Source organism: Diospyros lotus, chromosome 4 (genome assembly GCF_014633365.1).
Source record: "Diospyros lotus cultivar Yz01 chromosome 4, ASM1463336v1, whole genome shotgun sequence".
Lineage (NCBI taxonomy): Eukaryota > Viridiplantae > Streptophyta > Magnoliopsida > Ericales > Ebenaceae > Diospyros > Diospyros lotus.
Window position 1 is genome coordinate 2,861,214 of NC_068341.1, and position 26,171 is coordinate 2,887,384.

A 26,171-nucleotide genomic window follows, 5' to 3' on the forward strand; every position below is an offset into this window, starting at 1 on the left:
CAATTTCTCCATCTTTTGTATCAAGTCATTTATATAGATTCTCATATGCTTTTGACCTCGCTTCACTAACAGCTCTTTTTCTGTCTTTTTCGTTTTTTTATAATTTTTTAAACTTTCTTCATTATTGCATTGATATATAGTCTTATCGCAAGTTTTCTTATTTCTAATTTTCAATTGTTTCTCTTCATTCCACCACCAAAACTCCTTAAGGTTTGGGGCTCTACCATTTGTCTCTCCAAGAACTACCTTTGCATTGTTTCTCAGGGCAATAGTTATTTCCCTCCACATTTGGTTTGTCTGTCCTTTTATTCCCTTCTATCTTTTAATTTTTCTTTGAAAATTAATAGTTTCTCCCCTTTCAAATCCCACCATCTAATTTTTGAATTTTATTTTATGTGATTTTTTCTCTTCCAATTTCTTACTTGGAAGTCAAGTATCAAAAGTCTATGTTGAATAGTCAAACACTCCCCTGGTATCACCTTACAATCATTTCAACATAACCGATCATCTTGTCTCATGAGGAAGTAATCTATTTGGGTACTTGATGCGACATTTTTATATGTGATTAAGCGTTCTTCTCGTTTTTTGAACCTAATATTGGTTATGATGAGCTCATATGCCATAGCAAAATCTAAAATAGACTTACTTTCATTATTAATTTTCCCGAATCTATACCCTCCATGTACCTCTCTATAACCGTTTCCGTCTCTACCCACGTGATTATTTAAGTCACCTCCTATAATCACTTTTCTCTTGATATCATTTGTATGAGTCCCTCTAGGTCTTCCCATAATTTTATTTTTATCTCATCACCTAACCTCATTTGTGGTGCATATGTACTAAAGATATTCATAGTTATTCTTCTTAGACTAATCTTCACCATAATAATCATATCTCCTATTTTTTTTACATCCACTATCTTATCTACTAAGCTTTTATCCATAATAATCTCCACTTTATTTTTTGCTCGATCATTTTCTGTATACTATATTTTATATCCAGTTTTTAATAAGGTTTTTGCTTTTTTTCTACCCATCTGGTCTCTTGAAGGCACATAATATTAATATTTTTCTTAATCATCACATCTACCACTTCCATAACTTTGCCTGTTAATGTTTCTATATTTCATGACTCAATCCTTAATCTATGATTTTGGTTTTGCCTTTGACTTTGAATTTGATTTTGTTTTTTATTTTGATTTTAATTTTAGACTAACTTCTTTACCCATATCTTTCCAAGCAAATACAAGAACTTTTACTCATTTATTATTACATTTAAATGTTAATACAGTGGTCCTATCTCACCTGACACTACACTTCACACATGCAGTGTAGATACTGATAAGGAGAAGCATACAGCAACGGCGAGGCCTCTTGAGCTGGCTACAAGGGCGTGCGTCCCTGCGATAAAAGCGCGTGCTATAGCTAGCGCTTAATAAGCTGTCTGGCCTTTGTAAACCGACAAGATGAGGTATGTGAACACTGCAGAGGTAGAGGATATCATGGCGATTGGCGACGGTGTTGCTTATCACGAACACTTGGAAAGCCGCCTTTTTCTCCAGCGGTCCCGTGCCGTGGTAGTTGAAGCCGCTGGGAGTGGTGAAACAGGCGGCGAAAGTGACTCTGGCCTCCAGCGCCGCCACTATCAGATGGGTTTCAACCATTTTGTTGATTTGCTCTCCCAATGCTTTCTTGTATTCAGCCCTGGCATTCTTCCACTGCCTCGGGCACAGCGTCTTGATTCACTATGTTTCGCCATCCCCATGGCGCATTAACTTTCTCCAGCTCCTTCTTCAATGCATGCTGATCAAACCCAACCCAGAAAATTAAGAGAAAAAATGACATACATTTTAGCTTAGTTCGATCTCGACGTGCATTTGTTGACCATCCCATGGTAATAGGATAATTCCCTATTCACCCTCAAAAGGGAGCTATAAGCTCCCTATCGGCTTATATATATCTTTTTTTTCTTTCTTCTTTGTGAGTTTGAAAATTTAAGTATCAAAGCTAGCTTCATACCTCCTTTAATCTGTATCTCTCTGTTGATGCTGCCATGTCACGAGGATACATGCATGTTTTCCTAGTTAAAAAATGGCCTTATCAGCTAAAGTGTGCCCTGCAAGGTCGGCTATGGAGCAGTTGGTAGCAGCAAGCAAGTGAAGTGAGGTGTTGCCATCGTTTTCTTTCTGGTTCACAAGATTATTAAACCATGGATACTTCATAATGAACTTAATCGCCATCTCCACCTCAGTGCCAGCCAGAGTGGAGAATGTTTTGGCCTCTCCTAGCTAGTTAAAAAGCTCTTTGATTATGTCTATATGCCCTTCACCAGCTTGTAAATGGTGAGGTGTCTTCCTATAATCTCCTTCGGTAACAGAGTATGCTGGTTACAGCGTGCCGCGCAATGAAGTGGTGTCGTCCACCAGCCATACGAATCTGGCTTCCCTTTGGCATCCGAAGAAGTAATTGTTCTGTACATACTGGAAGATCAAAAGGAAGAAGATGCAATCAGTTTTTGGAAAAACACGGCCTTTTATGTTAGATTGCTCAACAAATCCAATCAGATGTCTCGGATATTTGAGTGTGTTCAGGTATATCTATGTTTATGTTTATTCGACTAAATAGTACGAGTGTTCAAAAAAATCGTCAAATCGCGATTTCCGATCGAATTGAATCGACCAATTTTTTTAAAGTGGCAGTTCAGTTCGGTTTGGAAAATTGCCAAACCGGCGATTCAGTTCAAAACCGAACTGCCCCGCATATATAATATATAATTTAAAAAAATATATAATTTATATATTATAATTATAAAAATGGTCAGGCAGTCTTTTCGACGCCTCCTCTCCTCTTTCCCCCCCAAACCCTAACCCTAAGCCATTTGCACTCACCCACGCCCGCTGCACCCTCTTTCTCTTGAATGATCACCAATCGACGCCAACCCCCATTTCTCATTTCTCTCTCTTTCACATTCTCTCTCTCTCACTCTCTACTCCCACAGCTTCTCTTCGATTGCTGCCACTGCCTCCCATAGCCGCAAGCTTCACCGCCCCCACCGTCGCCATTCACAATGTTGTAGCCGATGGTTGCTGATGGTATGGTCGCTGCAACGCTCCCTCTGCCTCTTTGTCTTTCTCGACTTTAGTTCATTGCACATCAACCTCTTTCTTGCTCGCTTTTGGACCCTCCACTCTTGATCTATTCTATGGTCGTTGACTCCAGACAGCTCGGTGGCCAGCGATCGCTATTGTGTGGGCTGCCCAGCGCCCCTGCCTCTCTCTCGCTCACTACCATTGTAAGTTCTCTCATTTACTGCTCTATTGGGTTCTGAGTTTTAGGCTTATAGAACTATTCTATGGGTTTAGTTGTTGGCATATTAGGGTTTCTTGTGCGATTTGGTGCATTTTTTTGGCCAAACCTTTGCTTTTGATCAATATTGCATCAGACCGCGGAAACTGCACCATCGCAAATTGCGATGCGATTTTCGCGGACCAAACCATGCGGTTTGACGTGTTGAAAATAGTCTAAACCGCACCGTGAACACCCCTACTAAATAGCATAAATGATTATTAAATTTTATATTAAACTATAAAAAAAATTATTAAATTTTAATTTAAAAAAATACTATTGGTATACCTTTATGTATTTCTTGGGCTACATAAAGGTGTACCAATTACAAAAAGATCCCTCATGAAGCGCAGGGTATTTTGGTCATAATACCTCCTTATGTAATCCAAGATATACAAAATGATTATACATCTAGCATGATTCTTTAATTTAATATATAATTTCATAATTATTATCAATTATTATTAAAAAAATTAACAAAATACTAACATTTTTGTTCGTTCTAAAAATTGTAAAAATGAACAAAAACTATTAAGCCTTACGGCTGTATAGCCTCAGGCATAAGTACCGCACTCCTTATTTAACCACAAAAATCAGTATTTTCCAAATGAAGACACCATTACTATTCAGGAAACTTGGCCAAAATATTATTTCATTATATATGAAGCTTCGGGTGCATGGTCTATTGTAAACACATGCGATGGCGCACTGAAAACTAGAGATCAGAAAAATTGTTTCATTATATATAATTGTGAAAAATGTACATAATTACAAAGATAAGAAGCCTTATGATAGACCCGGCTTCATGCTTAAACAATAGCAAGCTAAACCGATATAAGAAAAGGTAAAAATGTCACTCTGTAGTCTGTAAGCTGTTTACAGTTGTTATATCTGCGTAGGCAGGCACCCAGACTGGCTAAATTGGAGTTCTTAAAAATTGTATTGTCCATGTTATCTTGAGCCATGAGGGGCTGCTGAATCTGATGCAATCAAGAGATCAAAAGAGAAAAAGTGGAGAACAGATTAATTCAGATAACTTGATAAAAAGATAAAATGAAGGAAGCATTAAAGTCAGTAAGTTGTGGAAACTACAGTTACCTATAAGCATAAATTATTTCCGACAAGCTAAGAATTTATGGATTTCAAGATCCAACAAGACCCTTGTAGCGAGCGTAGGAAATTATGAGAACAAAAAGAATGGCACTAACTGCCCCTGCAAAGATGACCACCTGGTGAAAGGAAGAAGATGAACATTCAGCTGAATTCGAAGTAGAAGCTGCAATTATCTAACCAAATCTAGTGCTGAAGTTGTTGGCTTACCCACTTAAACATGTATCCGTGATTATCATTCCATGTATATGGGATGTTCATACCAAATATTCCAGCTACCAACGAGTAGATGGACAAACAAACAGTTCCTGAACTCAGAAAAAGCTCTAGCTGCCATGAAGTAGAATAAGTTTAGTCAACCTCAACCCTAAACCAGCAAAAACAAGAAAGCAAGGTAGGGTTATCAGTAAGTATAATACCTGAATCAGCTGGTTTCGATGATTGTCAAGCTGCCATGAAGAGAAGAACTAGGATGTGCTTAGGAAAACAAATTGAAATTTAATTTTACCCATAAATATATTAATGTAATCCTAGTTGAAGTTGGTTACCTGAATATTAATGTAATCCTCAGTATCATCAATATATTCACGCAGCTGCAAATGTTTTAAGTATGGGTCAGTTTAAGTGGTAAAAAAAGTTATTTCCATCCGAGAAATAAATAAGGAGTTTTACAATGTAAATGAAGACAATTTTGTATTCAGCCCTACTTAAAACAACACTAATCTGACTTCTGTTGGTACAACATGATCAAACTTGAAACAAGATGGTTATGATCATACACAAAGTGAACAGAGGCAGAATGTGAAGTTCAAGAATGAGCAACAACGGATTATAGAAGTCATTTTCATCACCCAATAAGACTTCTAACAGAAACTGTCCCTGTCTATGCTGTCTAACAAAGATATTTCATTAAGATTAGGCAATCAAAATGAACCAGCTCAAGCAGACACATGAAGCTTTAGATAAGTAATAATCAACCATTTGATCATCAGAGCATCCCAAATCTAGTCCCAATTATGTGGAAAATCTGGCACCGCAGAAATAAAGATGACGCATATAAGGAAAGGAATTGACCTATTTTACTCAAACATTCTCATGAAGAAAGTAATGCGGATGCATAAGAACTTATAAAGGATGAATCCAGCGTGCATGCTGAAATGCTAAATTTGTTTACCATGTCACATTATCACAGCCACATCTTGCATGAATTACCATTTCTGTGCAGGACTAGTTCAAGACCAAGCATACATACATACGTCACACTAGACAAAACCAGATTAGATGTGTACTCTGCAAATATATAGGGCCTAAGAGAAATTAAAAGAACAAGATAGAAGCAGAATAAACCCTAGCTAAAACCAAACGTGTTCTGAGAAAGCATAGAAAATTGATAGTGAGTGGGCTAGAAGAGAGTACAGGAATTCTAAACCATGTCTTTTGAGAAATACTCCCACAACCATGTGTCCAAACTTAACTTTCATAAACCTAGGATAAATAGACCAAAACCGTTAAAACATACCGTCGTCAATTTGTTTAGTGTTCCATCAATTTGCATAAAGTAAGCCTGCAAATACACACTAGTTCCTTAATGATATAACTTTAAGAGGAATAACAAAAGAAAAAGCAGGTGATTGTTATTACCTCGAGTAACATTTCAAGCTCCTCAACATCATTCTCATCGCCACGAACTGTTGCTAAACTCGCTCTACTTGCTTTAGATATTTTTGAACCTATGGTAGGAGATGCAGGAAACCAATTGGCAGCACCTGAGCCACTTACAGGAGAAGATGCACCTGCCAATTTTCTGGACAAGTAAAGGTCAGCCATATCATCATCATCATCGAGTAATTGTTCAAGCTCATCTCTGACCTGCAGCCACCAATGTAAGCTCAGATCAAAGGCCCAGACTTCAGATCACATTAATCTCTCCCTTCATGCTACATATGAAGATTTTTTTTTTTTTTTAACTATCTGCAGCACCAGGAATTCATGTAGCAAGGCAAATCATGTTTTTCTTTGTGGAAGATTTAATAGGGAAAAAATAATCTAGAACATAAACCATTGTCAGCCTCCATGATTTTACAAAGTCCACCTGTTATCACCCACTATGCTTGACAATCTTCATTAAGAGAAAATGGGCAAGAATAGAACCTCTGTGATCTATCATCTGTCTACTTCATCAAATCCATGAATTATGCATGGGCATAAAGCTGATAGACTAGCTTACAGTTAAACTCATACCACACAATATCAAATTACAGGGAGTCCGCTTTTGAATAATATTAATAATCTCCCTCTATTTTGCAAAGCAGCCAGCTGAGAAAAATAGTTCATCTTTAAGGAGACAATATACATAAATCAGTGTATTTTCTCCTTCCAAATTTTGTGCAAAGTTGGCACTCTCAGATTGCTTTCTAAGGACTAGCACATTTCGATTCCAAAAAGGGAAGCGACTGCTCAAATGAAGATTCCCTTCTAGAAAAACAGTTGCACCAACCCTCCTCTAAGAGAGAGAACTCAGTGCACATTAAGAATTTTACATCTCTGACAGAACTCCAATGCCAGGGCACCATGTAATAGCCTGTGCAGCAGCTGATTTCTTGGTCTTTCTTAAATTTTGAAAATAAAATTCTAACAAAATTTATGTTCTTTAATCAATGAAAATTTATCTTAGTAAGCATATAGGCCTGAAGACCTTATAAGGGATAACAAACTGGGAAGATGCACATTAGCCTTGGATTAGCTCATAAAAAAAGAAAAAAAAATCAGATAAAGAGAAGGTTTTTATACACTGATACATGGGTGAAAACGTGCTAACTGACCTAATTATGTTTGGTAATTGTATCTACAAGGACACCATAGCAACTAAGAAGTCTATCATTGATAAGAGAGACTTCAAACTTAATCACAAAAATTAAAGAAAGAATGTTCATTTCAAATCATAAAGCTAGTTTTCATATCATAGATTATAGTTCTGAATACCTTATCATACAGGTTCGGCCCCAACTAGTATCCACTGTATTAGATAAAAATAGAACAAAACTAAGGGTCAGTTTGGCATTGCTGTAAAATTTCTGCCGTCATCAGAATCATTTTCATGAGAAGCACTTTTATCAGAATCACTTTTTGGCCAGATTTGAAGGTGCTTTTAAAGTTGTTATATGTGTTTGGTTAATGAATGAAAAAAGTGCTTTTAACGATCAAATTATCAAAAAGGGACATTGAAAGAAGTGATTTTATAATTAATACTATACCATTAAAAATGATTTTAACATTTTATATTCTTATGATTAAATATTATTTTTAACAGTAATAATTTATTATAATTTTCATTCAATATTTTATGTATATATGTGCATACATCAGGGCAGCAACAGCTGGCGCTGTGAGTGAATTCCATGGCTGGGGGTTGCCTTGCTGGGGGTCACCCCATTGCTTGGGGAAGACAAACCCCAGTGATGGGGGTCGGCCACTGCCTCTTTATTTTCTAATTATATATATATATATATGTATGTGTGTACACATAAAAATGCTTTTTAGACTGGACAAGAGTTGTAAATTTAAATGTTTGTTAAGGTTAATTTTGTCTATTAAGAATTTAATTTTCTGCTTCTAATTTTGCTATACAGCAGAAGGTCCAAATTTCTCCTCCAGCCGTACAGCAGAAAGACTGCTTTTGTAGTCATTAAAAGCACTTTAAAATTTTGGCCAAACGGTACAAATAATAGACAACAGTGCTTTTGTCATTAAAAAAACCACTTTCCTCCACCACAGCACAGCCAAAGAAGCTCTGAGCATATTTCACACATATACAAAGCTTTTACCTGTCTGTACTAGCCAATATCAAGATTTTTTGCATTGTATAGGCTAGTATCAAATATTTCATTGTTTTAAAGATATTTTTTCCTATTTTTATTTAATATTAGAGTTGTAATGAATCAATTAAAACTTTAGCTCCTTAAGTCACAAAAAGTATTCTATATTATTATCTCTTTTTATATATGTACAATTTACTTTTTGACATTTAAAGTTTATAAATTTAATTTAATTGTTAAAATTACAGAAAAAAATAACCTTTACCATTCTTAGAAGGGGACCAAAAATTTGCAAAAAGAAAGAAAAAAATATCTCAGATCACATATTAAAAGTTGATTGAGATAAATTAATAAATAATAAAGAGTGTTGAAAAGACTTAATAGTATATATAATTTAAATATGAGTTTAAAGCATTCCATTTGCATTCCTATATTCAATAGTATTGTCATATTGCTATCAAATAATTTAATATTGAATAATAGTAATAAATAGGAAATTTTATATTAAATAAATTAAATTTTATGAAAATAGTATATATTTAAAAAAAAAAAAAGTCAACATAGCAATATATCTAAAACAGCAAATTGAAATATACTTGTATCAGTACGTACTGTACCAATAAGAAAAACTGTACACTGACTAGTACAAGATGGACCACTATGCATAACACTGCCATGTCTTTCAAAATTATCTCATTACAGGTTTATGATCCTCCTATGGATCAAATCTAATGCAAATGCAACAAAACATCTGACATCTAACATTCTCAATGAGTGATAAAATGGCTCCAACAGTACCATAGCAAAATAAATTGACACATGTTACAACTGTTCCCTTTGCAATTGCACTTTCCCAGTTCAGCATAACAATCAAAAGTTTTTTAAGGACTCCTTATCTGTTCAGGGAATTTTATGTGGGCAACCCAATGTGCTTATTGAGTTGGAATTTTCAATTTTTATTATCAATTAATCACAAAAAGAAAGTCATATTTGTTTTAAAACTAATATCCTACTCAAACTAGTTTTGGTAAATAAAAGTTTAAAGGCACCACATTCTTTCTAATGCGCACACTGAAAGCATTTTCTTGGAAATTCTCACAAATATCTAACAGTATATCAAGGCACAAATCTATATGTCTTAGGAAACAACAAACATCCTTCTTAAAAAACCTTTTAATACAAGATAATTTAAAGACTATGAAAGTATGGACGCGGACACATGGTATGGGTACAACCAGACAGGGATACCCAGTAGTAACACAAGACGGATACCGAACACAACTACTTCCAAAACTATAAGAGATAACACATAAAACATATATATACAGAAGTTTTGTGCAGATACAATGCAAATGCAACATAACACTGTTAAAATTATCTAAAAAACAACATTCTGTATCTTTAATGTCAAGCATAACCATTAAATATAATAATTACATGCTCTATCAAAATAAAAACTAACCAAAACAAAAAGGGCAAACAAAGAAAATCATGAAAAAGAGAATCAAGAAGAAAGTTTCAAGAACCCCCACTTATTTTGTCTATTACATTAATAAATATAATGCATCAACAACAAACTACCAAAAGGGGGCGAACCACATAAGAACCAACTACTATGTTATCTTATATAATGAGCCCAATTTTTTTTTCAAGATTGCATTATTACCCCCAATTTTTGGTTGGGACACATGTTCCTGGTGCATTGCCAAGCGACATACTAATATCGGGTTTATCTAAAAAACATCATCAATAAAAAATAGCACACCCTAGACAGCATGCCTGACATGTGTCTGAAGCATGTTGCATGCTTGTCACTGTCCATGAGGTTTCCAGTACCCTTTAGTTTATTTAAATGAAGTTTATATGCTTCTTAGTTTAAAGGTTAAAGGTCATGTTGCCAGGTTACAAATTCTTGCCTTCCTTGTTAAGTCTATTGCTAAATTGGTAAGCTCACATGGAAATCTAAGAAATTGCCTCTAATCATAAGCCATTCAGCATTGAAACATCAAGAAACCCAGTTGGCACCACCAACAACAACAAAAATCACAAGCCTTAATCTCACTAGATGGTATTGGTTATATGAATTCTAGACCTTTATCCATCTGCCCACAGTCATACTCTTTATAAGGCCATTATATCATGTATTCATGGGTAATGTTTAAGGGTTTCGCACCAAGTTGAGAAGGAGGACTTTGAAAATACAAAAACCACCCTAGGATAGAAAGTACATACCTTCTGAACCCGAGCAGTTAACCGAGTCATTGCGCTCTTTAATTTACGAACCCGGTCCAAGTTACGGCTACTAATCTGCAAGGCGGTGTTGTCATCTGCAAATGTAAAAATGGAGAAACAAATACAAGATACATGCAAATAGACCGGTGATAACATTAGAGCTAAAATTTCATATGAGCTTATAATAACTTAATACTAATTACATGTAAAGACAAACATCCACTTGCAAAGAGGATGGTTCAGGTGACATGTAAAAAGAAAAATGCTTGGACATTGAGTGCAAGAAATTCTCTTAAAATTTTATTATGAACTTGCAATAATGGTGAAATTTTAGCACATTAGGTAACAACATAGACTGGCCAAGCATATAGTGGATTGTTTATAGTGTAGAAAAATTGAGCTCAAGTGGACATTTAGAGAATGTTTTGACTCAAAAGCATTACTAACCATAAACTACATTGAATCTGACCACTTATATGAAACCATCAATCGAACAGTTTTGACCCAATGCCTAAAACATGGATGGCAAACAGCAACAAAGATATGCAAAAAGCAAGTGCTGTTGAGCAATATGCTTGAGCTTAATCAGATCAACTTGATCATTTCCACAATTGAATGCCAGAGCAAAATTCTAAAGCCCAAGTAAAAATAAATTCCAAAAGATACAAAAATGCACACCTTAGAAGTGAGTTCATCCAAAGCTGGATAAGCAGCAGTCTCTAGCTCTGTTGTGCGTGCAGCAAGAAAGCTACAAATGGCTTCCAAAGCCACCTCCAAGGCCCGGAATTCAAATGGAGATTCTATGTATCATTAAGACATCAAATGTAACCAGAAAAAACAAAGAATATGTCAAAGAAGTAATTTCTTAATGTGAAGACATTTGTTTTAGATTAGTTTCTGTTCTTAGTAAATCTGTTAGCATATTTTTCTTGTTGTAATATGTGTGTGTTAGTTTGTTTTCAAGCTGTCCGGTAGTTGGTTAAATCCGGTCAGGATGGGCAGTTAGTTGTAACTGCTCTGCCCGCCTCTATGATTTATAAATAGGGGCTGGGAGGGCTCGGAAATACTTATGAAAACATTGGGTTATCTTGAGAGAGTTGAGCGAATGTGCTAGGCCGGGAGAAGGGTTAATTTGTATTTCTCTTGGGGTTTTTTCTTCTCTGTTTAGTCTAGGGTTTTAGACTGAGGGAAAGAAAGGTTTTTCCTAGTGCATGTAATTGCTGTAAGGGTTCCAAGATAGTGGAGTTTTCATGGGCTTAGGCAGTCTGGATGTAGGTCTCATTTATGAGACTGAACCAGGATAAAATCTTGTGTCTCTTGTTATGTTTTATTGCTGTTTTCTATTCTTATTCTTGTATTTTCTATCGAGTGATTGTGTGTCTGGTATTTGGGGGTATAATCAGTGAGTTCTTGGAGGGATAGTTTGTTGTGTGTGGCGGTTTTAAGGTCAACAATCTGGTATCAGAGCTCCAGGTATCAGCTCCAGCAACCCTATCAAGATTTTTCAAGATTCTCAAGAAACCAGAGTCAGTTCTGGTAGGCAATTATGGCACCCTCATCGACCACTCGATATGATGTGGAGAAGTTTGACGACAACAATGACTTTGGTCTCTGGCGGATCAAAATGGAAGCCCTGTTGTGCAGTCTTGGATTGGAAAAGGCAATCGAACAAGAGGTGACTACCGAGGGAAGCTCTGAAAGTAAGGATCCTAAAACTATATCTTTAGAGGATAAGGAAATCAACAAGAAAGCATATAACATGCTTATCTTGAGTCTTGGAGACAAAGTTCTCCGAGAAGTTTCAAAATTAAAATCAGCCACTGAAATCTAGATGAAATTGGAGTCTCTTTACTTAAAGAAGACTTTATCTAGTAGGCTGTATTTGAAGGCCAAATTCTTCACATATAAGATGCAAGAAAATCAGAAACTTCAAGAGCATCTAGATGAATTCAATAAGCTATGTCTTGACTTAGAGAATATAGGAGTAAACTATGAAGATGAAGATAGAGCCCTAGTTCTTCTTTATTCATTGCCTAAGTCTTATGAAAACTTTGTAGATATTCTACAGCACGGTAGGGACAAGCTATCTTTAGAAGATGTAATAGGAGCCCTAAACTCAAAGGAATTGAGAATAAAAATGGATGTAAAATCCACTCCTAGTGATGCCCTAACCGTAAGGTCTAGGAGTACCAAAAAGGACTCGAAAGGGAAAAAGGGAAAGTCTAGGAATGGAAAGGGCCCTATTAAATGTTATCATTGCCAGGAGGAGGGGCATATCAAGAGATATTGCCCTAAAAGAAAGAAAGACAAGGCTGAAAAGAAATCATCCGATGGTGGAGCAAACCTAGTTGATCTTGGGTATGGTAGTTCAGAGGCATTAACTGTCACTGAAATGGCTGGAAATGATGATTGGGTGATGGATTCGGGCTGTTCATACCACATGACCTCAAGGAGGGTTTTGATACAAAACTATAGAGAAATCAATGGGGGTAAAGTCTTGCTGGGCAATGACCATGAGTGCAGGGTTATTGGAGTGGGTGATGTGAGGCTAAGGATGAATGATGGCACTGTTATGACTCTCATTGCAGTCAGACATGTGCCCGATCTCAAGAGGAACTTGGTTTCCCTTGAGAATTGGACAAAAATGGCCTAAAATTTAAAGGGGAGACTGGAGCCATAACAGTGACCAAGGGGTCACTTGTCTGCATGAAGGCCAAACTGCAAAATGGCATCTATATCTTGCAAGCCTCCACCTTAAGTGGTGAGGCTACAACAGTAAGTAGTAAATCCCAAGATTTGGCAAAACTGTGGCATCTAAGGATGTCACACATAAGTGAGCAAGGGCTCAAGGAGTTAGCTAAACAAGGGATTCTAGAAAATAACCAAGTCTCGGTTTTGTCCAAATGTGAGTCTTGCATTTATGGAAAGGCAGCAAAACTTAGGTTTAATAAGACTGCCATTCACTCATCTAAGTCTATCTTAGATTACATTCACTCGGATTTGTGGGGCCCAGCCCAAACCCCAACCCATGGAGGTTCTAGATATTTCCTTTCGATTATAGATGACTATTCTAGAATGTTGTGGGTTTATGTGCTGAAAACTAAATATCAAACTTATGGGACCTTTAGAAATTGGAAGACAATGGTAGAGGCTCAAATGGGCAAGAAAATTAAAGCCATTAGGACAAATAATGGATTGGAATTCTGCAATAAGGAATTCAGTGAAATGTGCAATGAAAATAGCATAATTAGGCACTTAACAGTACCAGGAAATCCCCAGCAAAACGGGGTGGCTGAGAGGATGAATCAGACCATTTTAGAAAGGGTAAGATGCATGTTATTTCATGCACATTTGCCAAAAAAAAAAAATTGGGGGAAGGAGTGTCCACTGCAACCCATATTCTCAACCGAACCCCATCTAAAGCCATAGATTTGCAAACCCCTTATGAGAAATGGACAGGCCACAAGCCTAGTCTTGCCCACCTTAGGATATTTGGGTGCTTAGCCTATGCTCATGTGAAGCAAGGCAAGCTTGAACCTAGGGCTAGGAAATGTCTCTTTATAGGTTACCCAACTGGTGTAAAGGGATATAAACTATGGAACCTTGAAACAGAAGGACCTAGGACCATAATCACAAGGGATGTGACATTTGATGAGTCAACTACCATGAGTCTAAGCAAAAATGAAACCCAGAAGGATCTAGGTGAAAAGAGGGACTCAATGAAGGTAGACATTCATGGAATAGAGTCTGAAATAAATGAAATAGAACCTGGATCAGTTTTGGACCAAAATGATTAGCTTCAAGATGAAGAGCAGAATGCTGAAACCTCTCAACATGAGGAAGAAGAGACTGACAGTGATGCTGATTCCAGCATTGGAGATCTTCCCAATCCTGATAGGTATAGTGTGGCTTGGGATAGGCAGCCTAGAGTCCGTAGGCCTCCACTCAGGTTTGGCTACTCAAATTTAGTAGCCTATGCTCTATATAGTGCCTCCAAAATTTCTGAAGAAGAGCCTCAATCCTATGACCAAGCTATAGCATCCAAAGATTCCCAAAAATGGATAGAAGCCATGAAATCAGAAATATCTTCCCTTAAGAAAAACCAAACCTAGGAATTGGTAGAGAAACCTAAAGGGAAAAGAATTGTAAGCTGCAAATGGCTGTACAAAATAAAAGAAGGGGCTGATGAAAATTCTAAGCCTAGATTCAAAGCTAGGCTAGTTGCTAGAAGGTTTACTCAAGTCCAAGGGGTTGATTATAATGAAATTTTCTCCTCAGTTGTAAGGCATACATCAATAAGGGTTCTACTGGCCATCACTGCCAAATTAGACTTGAAATTGGAGCAGATGAATGTTACTACAGCTTTCCTTCATGGAGAGTTGGAGGAGAAGATATATATGAACCAACCTAGAGGTTTTGAAGTTAAGGATAAGGTGGAGAAAGTTTGTTTGCTCAAAAAGTCTCTCTATGGGCTCAAACAATCTCCTAGGCAATGGTATCGCCAATTTGATACTATTATGATAGGCCAAGGATATTCAAGATGCTCCTATGACTGTTGTGTGTATCTTAAGCACATATTCCCTAGCATTTCAATATACTTACTGCTATATGTGGATGACATGCTTATTGCAAGTCAATCCCTTAGAGAAATTCAGCAACTTAAGCAGAAATTAAAAGCTGAATTTGAAATGAAGGAGCTAGGTGAGGCTAGAAAGATTCTAGGGATGGAAATCTCTAGGGATAGACTGCATAGGAAAATATTCTAATATCAAAAATCCTATATAGAAAAGCTGCTATCTAGGTTTGGTATGGCTGTTTCAAAACCAGTGAGTGTGCCATTTGCACCTCATTTTAAGCTATCTTCAAAGCAGTCCCCTAAAGATGAGGTGAAGAGAAAGGAAATGGAGAGAATTCCATACTCAAGTGCTGTTGGCAACCTGATGTATGGAATGGTGTGTACCCGCCCTGATCTAGCTCATGCAATGAGTGTAGTTAGCCGTTTCATGGCAAACCTAGGTAGACCCCATTGGATGGCTATAAAGTGGATGCTTAGATACCTAAGGGGCACTAGCAAGAATGTATTGTCCTATGGTGGAGCTAAGATAGGTGAAAAACCTAGCATTCTAGGCTTCTCAGATGCAGATTATGCTGCTGATCTCGATAAGCATATGTCCACAATTGGTTATGTGTTTAAATTGTGGAATTCCTCTATTAGTTGGAAGTCTAGCCTCCAACATGTAATAGCATTATCTACTACCGAGGTAGAATATATAGCTGTTGCTAATGCAATTAAAGAGACTATATGGCTTAAGGGGCTAGTGGGAGAGCTTCTAGGTTTAGAGGTAAAAATTTCTTTGATGTGTGATAGTCAAAGTGCTATACATTTATCAAAGAATCAGGCTCATCATGAGAGGACAAAACACATAGACATTCGATATCATTTTATTAGGGATATCATTGAAAATAAACTTGTTGATCTAATCAAAGTTGCAGGTGAAAATAATGCTGCAGATATATTTACTAAAGTTGTTCCAGTTTCAAAACTTCAGCAACATATCAAGTAGCTGAATTTTATTCCAGATCAGAATTGAAAGTGGAGCAGGGGTGAAGGAAGCTTGAGTGCAGTAAATCTAATTCAAATGGGTGGAGAATTGTGAAGACATTTGTTTTAGATTAGTTTCTATTCTTAGTAAATCCGTTAGCATATTTTTCTTGTTGTAATATGTGTGTGTAAGTTTGTTTTCAAGCTGTCCGGTAGTTAGTTAAATCTGGTTAGGATGGGCAGTTAGTTGTAACTGCTCTGCCCGCCTCTATGATTTATAAATAGGGGCTGGGAGGGCTCGGAAATACTTATGAAAACATTGGGTTATCTTGAGAGAGTTGAGCGAATGTGCTAGGCCGAGAGAAGGGTTAATTTGTATTTCTCTTGGGGTTTTTTCTTCTCTGTTTAGTCTAGGGTTTTAGACTGAGTGAAAGAGAGGTTTTTCCTAGTGCATGTAATTGCTGTAAGGGTTCCAAGATAGTGGAGTTTTCATGGGCCTAAGGCAGTCTGGATGTAGGTCTCATTTATGAGACTGAACCAGGATAAAATCTTGTGTCTCTTGTTGTGTTTTATTGCTGTTTTCTATTCCTATTCTTGTATTTTCTATCGAGTGATTGTGTGTCTGGTATTTGGGGGTATAATCAGTGAGTTCTTGGAGGGATAGTTTGCTGTGTGTGGCGGTCTTAAGGTCAACACTTAAATATAGAACTGAATATATAATATATATATATATATAGGACAACACAAAATAGGGAAAATTCTTGTTGTTCCAATTATTTTCTTCTGAACTTAAAGGTCACTAAGTCAAAAGGTCATACCATCTTCTTCCCCAGCATCAGCATCATGCTGCCCGCCTAACTCCTTTCCATCTTCTTGACCTTCTTGAATGGCCTTTACAAGGGGCAATCGCCTCCGAAGTTCCTCAACGACAGGGATAATATTATCATCCAATGGATCACGAAGCAATACCTAATAAAAAACATAAAATCAATATCAATAATTTGCTGATTGAGCCCCAAATTAACTGGACCATAATCTTCCCCTTCAGCAAAGCAAACTAAACAATTAATTAGTTCAAAATTTTAGAATGTTGACAATGTATGATTGACAGGAAATGAATACAGAGGGAAAAAGGTGTATTTTGGGTCATAAATGCTCTTTTTTCAATTGAGAACATGTGTATAATAAAGTCTTGAACACATGCCCACATATTAATTTCACTTCACTACTATACCATAATCCACAATATGCAGTTGACTTATTGCTGTATTCATAATAATGTCATAAAAGTAAGCCATAGTTATTAGTCAACAAATAGTGAGTAACCTTTCTTCCACCTCAACTTTGTAACTTACATAAGAAAAAAAAGAGAATAAGAAAATTAAAGTTTAACGTTGAAATTAATAACGGAACTTGTCAGAGTCAAACAGCAGAAAATTACTGATCTACAAAAGGTTCTCCCAACGTCCAAGTCAAAGCACGATCATAGTCTCCACTCATAACCAAAATTGACCCTTTCTACTCTACTAATACACAACCCATGAATCCAATTGGCTAGGAGCTACGTAAGCTATACTTGTCTTAGGTCCAACCTTTTCAAGTAATCAACCAAAAACTCTCTCCATAACAAGAAAAACGAAACTTAAAAAAAAAGAAAAAAGAGAGAGAGAGAGAGAGAGAGAGAGAGAAAGAGAGAGAGAGAGAGAGAGAGAGAGAAAATTACAGTGAAAGGCTCACCTCATCAGCAGTAATAATGGCTTTAATGTGCTGCGGACGAAATCACCAGAAAAACAAACAGAATTAGCCAAAACCAATCAAACAAACAAGGATTTCATGCACACAGAGAAAGAGAGAAAATCGGGCGCCCACCTCCAAATTGAGAACGATGGCCTTCTCACGGCCGAGAATGGTGGAGGGGTAGGACAAGAGGGGATCGAGAATGCGGAGATCGCGAGCGTGGATCTGGACGCGGTGCATGATGGCGTACTTGTCGACATCCATAACGGTGTCGTTCCCGACGGCGTCCATCAGAATCCAGGTCCTGGAGCCAGCGGCCTTCTTCTTCATACTCGCCTGTGGATCCGCCGGCACGATGTACCCTTCCCGCCCCATCTCTAACCATCCCCTATCTCCACCTACCTATATCTGCCAGAATTCCGTACGTACAGACACAATGAGACCCCAATACCAAACAAGTCGCGCAGCCAGCAATTAGGGTTTCTGCGGGGAGAAGATTGCCGATGGAGATTACATGGCGAGAGATGGAGATTAAGAGAATTGTGTCTTCTTCGACTGTTGAATCAAGCAGCGGAGTAAAAACAAAGGGGGATTGAGCAGTAGCCAATCATCAATCAATATAAGGTACGTTCATTTCATTCTATGGAACAGGAGAGAGCGAGCGAGAGAGAGAGAGAGAGAGTCTGGCACAGGTTTCTCGATTTGGTTCCGGTGAAATTGGGGCAGGTTAGGTGTGGGACCAATTTGGTCGGCCCAGGGTTTTTCTGGACTCGTAGGCCGTAACCGAACCACTAGCTCATTTCAAAATTTTAATTCAACTTGTTATATTATAATATGAAATTATCAAGTACTCACTCCAACGTCAATTACGGTTTAATTTAGGATGACAAATGGCTCGTGACATTCACAAGTAATTTGATGTTTAATTTAATAAAAATTTATTTAAATTTATTCATTAAAATAAATAAATTAAATTTAAACTTAATTTTGAACTCGATTCGTAAATAAGACAAACTTGAGTTCAATAAAATTTAAATCGTTAAAACTTATAAATATATTCAATTAGAAAATCGTAAATACTAGTCTCAATTAGAAGTTCATAAACATTCTCGATTAGAAGTTTGTAAATAGACAGTGAACAAACTCATTTATAAATATATTAATATATTATTTAATATAAAATTATTAAATTTTAAATTATTATTATAATATAATTAAATTAATATATATTTAATTATGTTTGAATTATTGTCCTATGTCTCATCGATTAGGTTGAATGATCAAAACTTTTCAAAATGTCAAGTCAACTTGACACCCCAATTGGAACCGACATTATCGAGTTGATATATAATAAATACACATATACATGATAATATATATCTAGTGCAATATGTATATATATATACATACAAAATATAAATTAATAGACATATATGTGCGTCAAAAAAAGAATAATTGTAGAAAAAGAATTCATCAAGAACTTGTTGTCGAAAATATAAACTAATAGATATGGCTGAGACTTGTCTAAGATTTACTAGTGGCCACTGAGGAAGGGGTGGAAGAAAAAGTTAGCGATGGTTATAAATGTTCATTTTCTTCGATGATAGCGTGCAACTTTGTATTTGCGACCGTTCTCCTTCTCCGGTGAGAACTCTGTGCTTATGATCATCTATCTTTTCCTCTGAGGGTAGTTGCTTATGGTTGTAACCATTCACCTTCTCCGACGTACCCAAGTAATACTTGCCACTATTCATCTTTTTCGCCACTCGCAACTATTCACTTTCTCCAAGTGTCTGCATTCACCGCCAACATTATCACTTGCCATCACCTCACACTGTTTGCCAATAAACATCGAGCCCAAGCCTAAACTCAACTTGTTAGCCTTTTGATGAGTCAACCTTAAGTCGGGTTCAAGTTTGGTTCAAGCCTAAAAATTAGCAAGTTGAGCCTAAGCCCAACAAAACTCGATTCAATTGCATTCGACTCTTACGTCAATTTAACTATTTTTGAAGTTTACAAAGAATATTTAATAATATTTTAGGTGTATATATGCTTGTAATTTTTTTATCAAAATAATATAAATTTTGTTCTCAACCACAAATATAACTTACCAAAAATGTTTTTGATATATGAGTTTTAGGATAAGTTAAAAGATTGGTATACTCTCTTAAACAATAATTAAAAAATGACAAAATACATATTATAACTCTTGTATTTGTACTTTTTTTATTTAAACACTCAAACTTTTTTTTATTTAAAAAATACCTCTAAACTTAAAAATTCGAATCAATTATAACTTTTTATTTTTTCAATTACACTCTAGCTATATTTTTGAAAGAATACCGAATGTATTGCATTAAGCCAAAAATAAATAATGACTATTCAAATGTCTAAACTTTTATTTAAAATTCTTTATTTTTATGCATACCCTCAACTTTCTAGCGATTATATTCCTTTGTTCTTATTCTCTGGTTAACTTTAGAACCACCCTTTTCCAGATGCCTCTGAACAATCATTAAATTAATAATACTGGGGAAGCAAAGCAAGCTTGGGTTAACAATAAATCTTATATTATCACAGTTTAATTTCATCAACTTTATGTTCTTATCATATTCTATACTATTAATTGAACCCATAATTTGGTGTCAATTTTAAGTGATTTTTTTTTTTAATTTTTCTAAAATATCATTTTATGTATCATTATATTAAATTTTATTTTACTTAAAATTTTATCTAATAAATTTTATATTTAAAATATTTTATTTTTTAAGATAACGTGGGCCACTTCTCTAACCAAGATGGCAGTATGCGTTACTCTGTGGTTTGGGTTGGGCTGACTTGGACTATTCAGAAATTAAGTTTCTGTCCCAATAAAAGGGATTGGGCCTATCACCGATAATCAGTTTTCGGCAGTAATTTATTCTTCATCTTATTTTTTGGTATGTGGCTTGTATTTAAAAAATTCAAATAAAAAATAAACTCCACCTTGATATGCATACAAATATTAGTTTCGAATTGGTATTTAAAATATATTTATTGAAATAATATATTGTTTCAAAAGCAAATGAAATAACACATTGTTTGGTGAAGTATTTTGGCTTACAAATATTTCATCTAGAAGCATAAAAAATATTTATATCTTATTTTTACATAAAATATTTTGTGTAAAAATAGCCTAGTAGTAGAAAATTTAATAACATATATTGTGAGGGGCTCTCCCATAGCAGTTCAAATTTAATTCGAAAGATTGGGCTTATCCAAAAACTTGGCCCAAGCCTACCCAAACAAATATCAAGAAGGGCCAAGGCCAAGCCCATGCCCTTATCCGCCTACATAAAGACATGATATTTCAAGATCCAAATATAATATTTGTCATGCATTTGATACATCACTATTTCATCATTTTCGAGCACAATGGCTAACTGGAGCAATGAAAAATCCACCAATAGACCAGATCTTGTTCTTTTTTTTGGTAGGAAGAACCAATTTAAATGAGTTCGAGCTCGAGAATTACTTGAACTAACTAAAAAATGAGAAAGAATCTAAAAATACCATAATTATATCATGGATTGAGTGATGATCAACTCTTAAATTTACATATTTGGTATCTTATCAAAACAATCAGATTTTAATTTTTTTCTCAAAACCAAATTAAAATGAGATACCCAACTTTTTTTTGCAAGTGATTTTGTATATTTTGATGTAAAATATAAAATTATACTTAATGTTTTTTAATAGAACTTTTTATCCTTTCGATAACATTAAACTCATGGTTCTTCCGAAAGAGAGAGAAGCATACTCAAAGGATAAAGTAACCCCACAAGTAGCATGCATGAACTTCAAGACCATCTCACTTTGTCTTTTAAACCCTAAACTAATTATGTTGACTTGATTACTTATTTTCTCTTCTCCACTTCGATAATGTCCCTTACCTAGCTACCAATATTAGCTTACAATGACAGGTGACAAGTCACTTCAAATAAATTTTTTAAAATTTCAATATGCTACTACTATAAACTAATGGCCATGAATAATGCCCCATCAACATGCACATGGCCATGTTCCCCTCTCTGTCTCTCTCTTGGGATCCATGCATTACACACACACACACACACAAACAAATATATATATATATATATGATTTTCTCACCAAAAACAATTAATGATGAAGAACATTGATTAATTAATTAGTGAATAAAAAATAGGAATATACATGGTGTGGAGAATGGATGAGTGGAAGGAAAATTAAAGAAATAGAATTGAAGGAATAAAATAAAATAGCAAACCAACAACTGTGACAGCTAGGACAAAGAAGAAAGAACATGGAAATAATGGAGATTATTAATTAGGCAGGGAATGAACAATAAACAAACCAGAGACAATAGGTACTTAAAGCTTGTAGGCTTTTGTCCATTACATATATATATACGTCCAGATCTATATACTATATCAAATAATAAAAATTACAGACACAATTATCAAATCTTGCACAATTCAGTCTCTGCAAAAGCTTGACAGACTGCAGACTGCTCAGCACCTGCTCTTGCATTTCTCCATGGCTCTTGGCGCTGAAAAATACAAAGAAATTAAACTAATTAACATCCATAATTATTATTATATTATGGCTTGATTAGCAAAGATTGCACATAAATTATTAAACCCATATGTTTATATATATATGTGAAGGGACTTAATTACCGAGTCCAATTGCTTCTGATCCTTTCATTATCCGCAGGCGCTTGCATGAATCCACAAACATCCTGTATTGTGTCATTGAACATAAAATTTATGATTCCAAAGTCTCATATTTAAGTTGTAAAAATAATTTCTCGAGGGACCCTTTTATTTTGTTTCCCTTACTGTGATTTCAAATCAGATTTCTATGAATTTTGTACGTCAATTAATGTGGACCCTGGTAGCACGTCTCACAAGGCCATCCATATATAGGACCGTACCCTGCTGCTGATTAACCATTTAAGGCTAATTTTACTGATAAGATCGGATATTTTTTTTTCTTTTTCCTGAGATCTATCTCAAGAAACCACCCCAACAATGGTCAAGCATGGCTTTTATTGGCCTGTCCTTGGTACCTTTTTCATGTTTGTATATTTTCCGATCATGCATGGTACTGTCCTTAATATTTACATACATATATATATACATATTCTTAAAATTTACAAACACACACATACATATAATGAAGAAGAAACTTACTCCCATGGGACATCCCCCACGAGCATCCAGTCTCCATCCTTATCTTCATAGGTTGGCACATACTCAGAGCTGTTCAACAGATCCATCAACTTGCTCTCATTCATAAAATCTATCATTCCTTGGGCCCCATAGTTACCTACAATATTATAAAACAAAACGCATTTTCAGACAAGAAGATTATTAGGTTTAAAATGGCACTGACATTAAGGCAAACACAAACTCTTAATAAAAAAATATTTTTAGGCATTTATTTACTACAGTAATTTTTTCTCTTCCAAATCTATGGAGAGATGGCTACTGCCATGCAAATATAATGTGGGTTCACTTATATGCACATATATCGAGAAGAAGAAAATTACAAAAAAGCATTTTTTGTGTAAAAGTTTTTGAAATTTTTTTTAGTAAGTTTTGTGCGACAGTTATTTATAAAATTTAAGTTTTAAAGCAGCTCCACCTTTTTTGTTGACATTTTAGTAGTTATTGATCTTCATAAAGAAAATCTTTTAATATCACAGGCTTGTCTGGTTAACTTTTGACTCAAAATGATATCTTTTTCAGGGTACAATCTTCAATATATAGATAGTTTTCTGATTCTCAAAGTCAAAACGATGAGAAACTATAAGAAAATTAGATTCAGCTCTGTATACGGTCACTTGTACGAATTTATCATCATATATATATATATGCATTAATCATTATGGGAATTGTACTGCGTACCCATGGTAAAGGAACTAAACATCTTGGCCAAGGCATCAGAGAGCTCTTGGTAGCTCTTGTACATCTTCAGGTCCACCTTCCGCAGGTAAGGCGCGCCGTCCATACAAACCTTCACGAAGGCTGCGCCGCCGCTGCCGCTGCCACTGCCGCTGCCAGCAGCCTTCTCGGGCTCCTCGGCATGGCTCTTCTGAGACATTATGTTCTTTCGGTATGACCTCACTGGTGGCCAACCCACAACCTGCGCCCTGTTCCCCATTTCACACGTGTTATCATCTTTATGTCCGCTCTATTAAGTCTCTTTGGTACCTTTTTCTATCTCTAGTACCAATCCTCGAACATTTTTACATATACAACTTCGAAAACAAAATCTAGCCTTATGGCCATTGCGTGAGGAGAATTAAAGTTGAATTTAAGAGTTTTTCCCACAAAAAATTGATTTTTTAACATAAAATTATGTAGACACGCTTAGATACATACATTTCTGAATCAAAATAAACAATAGCGATGGGATGCAACTTAGAAACTTTGAAAGGATCAACATGGTTCATAATTCTAGCATTATATGGACTGTGAAAGGCAAACCTTCTTTATAATCCTATTATATATATGTGATGATCACCTTAAACCAAAGAAAAAATACGATGCATTTTCCAAGAAACCAAACATGTAGTAGATATATATTTTATGTAAGGATATATGTATATATATATTTATAGATGGGATCATGAAGAGGAAGAAGAAGAATTACTTAGCGGGTGGTTTTGCAGGATCCTTGGGGCAGCTGGGAAGGAGGTTCTTCTCCTTGGGAAGAGATATGTTGTTGTTCATCTTTACCTGATGCTTCAGATCGACCACCGCAGATAAGTCATTAGATTGAAGGTTGAGCTTCAGGTCAACAGTCTCCAAGAACCCTCTTTTTCCGGTGATCTTGCCTTCTCCGCCTCCAGGCAGGCCCAGGCACAGCTCTGTCTCCTTGAGGTTCAGGCTGTAGCCGCCATCTCGCCCTTCTCGGAGCAAGTTGGACATTTTCCGGCCAACTTCCATTCAAACTCCGGCACTTAATACTAATTTATGCTTAATCTCGATCACTCCTCCTCCTTCTTCTTCAACCACAGAGAGAGAGAGAGACAGCAATAATAACCAATAATGTAGCAGAGGAAGCAGCGAGTGTGGCTTCATGTGCATATATACCGGTGGTTGGGTTTGAGTCCTATCAGGTTTTAAACGTTAACCGCGCCGACACGTGGGAGTACGTTTGTACGTCGATCTTCTTGAATCAAGGCCAGGCCAATAATTCGACTTTAGCTTTCCATAACGATAATTTATATTATATATATATATATATATAAAGAAATTCATCAAAAGACAAATTAAAGTACTTGTATATACCGAAGGTAGCTTTGTCCACAACAATTGCTAAGTCTGAGATTTTTATATATATTTAAATTTCGTGTGGAGCTTAACAAGAGATCGATTTAATTTCTTAGATAATTTCAGTGAACTATAGAGAAATATCTCTTGAATTAATTGGCTTTACCCCATTATCAATTATATATACATATCATATATAAAATGTGATTATCTTTAAAATAGTAAACTCAAAATTAGTTACACCATCTTATACATAAAATCTTAAAATTTTTAATGTTAGTGTAATGTTACATACAAAAACGATCATTCTTGATCAGAGTGGGATGGATGGGCTCACAGCATTATTACAAGAAAGCACTGATTAAGAAGAAATTAAACTAGTGGGAATGGGCATGATTAAAGGACCCTAATGAGCCCTGTGGTCCAAAAGGAGTTGCAATCAAGCAGCCCTTCCCGGTGGTTAAGCTTTGCTTTGATCACTCCATTGAACAATTAATATAGAATTGCCCTACCACATGCAACCTCTGTACTGCGTTTTCGTGTATTCAATTCAATTCTTTTCATCACAACTGTTGCCAAGAATTTTTCCGTAACTGGTTAAATCAAGGCCCTTTTGAAATTAATGCCTAGAGGGGTAAATTCAGCTGCTAGTTTCTCTAAGTTTATATTGTAAATTAACATAGTATATACATTAATATAAACCTTAAAATCACTTAATTCTCCGGGGCATGTTAACTTTAACATTAAGCTATTTTTGAGTTTATATTATTATATATATATATATATATTGCATCAGCTTTTGTTAACCTAATTCGATGAAAAATCAAGAAGGGAAGCAAATTGTAACAAGAGTAAAAATTTAATACCTTTAATTAATGACAAAAATTAAATCACAGTAACTAGTTTATTGCGGAGCATACAATTTAGACGAAATCTTAAAACAAACAAGTGTTATTTCATGTATTTGGAGACTTTAGTATCAAAATATAAAAGTGTTAACTAAGAGGGCTTGTTATTCAATATTAACTGTATAAGAGGATATGTCTGGTTAAGAATCATAAATTTCAAGCAATTAATTCCCTCTCTTTC

The 26,171-nt window shown here is 35.7% G+C and overlaps 2 protein-coding genes across 3 annotated transcripts; both read right to left on the reverse strand.

The window, feature by feature from the left end:
- Positions 1 to 4,066: 4,066 nt before the first annotated feature.
- LOC127799417 (magnesium transporter MRS2-I) lies at positions 4,067 to 18,521 on the reverse strand. Of its 2 annotated transcripts, none has more exons than XM_052333442.1 (12): positions 17,913 to 18,521; positions 17,781 to 17,810; positions 16,862 to 17,012; positions 11,180 to 11,301; positions 10,502 to 10,576; positions 6,096 to 6,323; positions 5,974 to 6,018; positions 5,003 to 5,047; positions 4,874 to 4,921; positions 4,665 to 4,784; positions 4,443 to 4,573; positions 4,067 to 4,324 (listed from the first exon to the last, which is right to left on the reverse strand). In XM_052333442.1, exons 1-11 carry the CDS (start codon positions 18,153 to 18,155, stop codon positions 4,487 to 4,489), a joined length of 1,194 nt encoding a protein of 397 aa, XP_052189402.1. In that variant the 5' UTR covers positions 18,156 to 18,521; the 3' UTR covers positions 4,067 to 4,324; positions 4,443 to 4,486. The 2 variants fall into 2 exon arrangements, with proteins under 2 accessions (XP_052189402.1, XP_052189403.1); XM_052333443.1 differs by having other exon boundaries at positions 4,874 to 4,903; positions 17,913 to 18,518.
- A 3,568-nt stretch (positions 18,522 to 22,089) lies between these two features.
- On the reverse strand, positions 22,090 to 24,885 carry LOC127798789 (auxin-responsive protein IAA14-like). The gene is made up of 5 exons (XM_052332392.1): positions 24,460 to 24,885; positions 23,712 to 23,956; positions 22,995 to 23,130; positions 22,479 to 22,540; positions 22,090 to 22,348 (listed from the first exon to the last, which is right to left on the reverse strand). Exons 1-5 carry the CDS (start codon positions 24,753 to 24,755, stop codon positions 22,311 to 22,313), a joined length of 777 nt encoding a protein of 258 aa, XP_052188352.1. The 5' UTR covers positions 24,756 to 24,885; the 3' UTR covers positions 22,090 to 22,310.
- Positions 24,886 to 26,171: the final 1,286 nt, after the last annotated feature.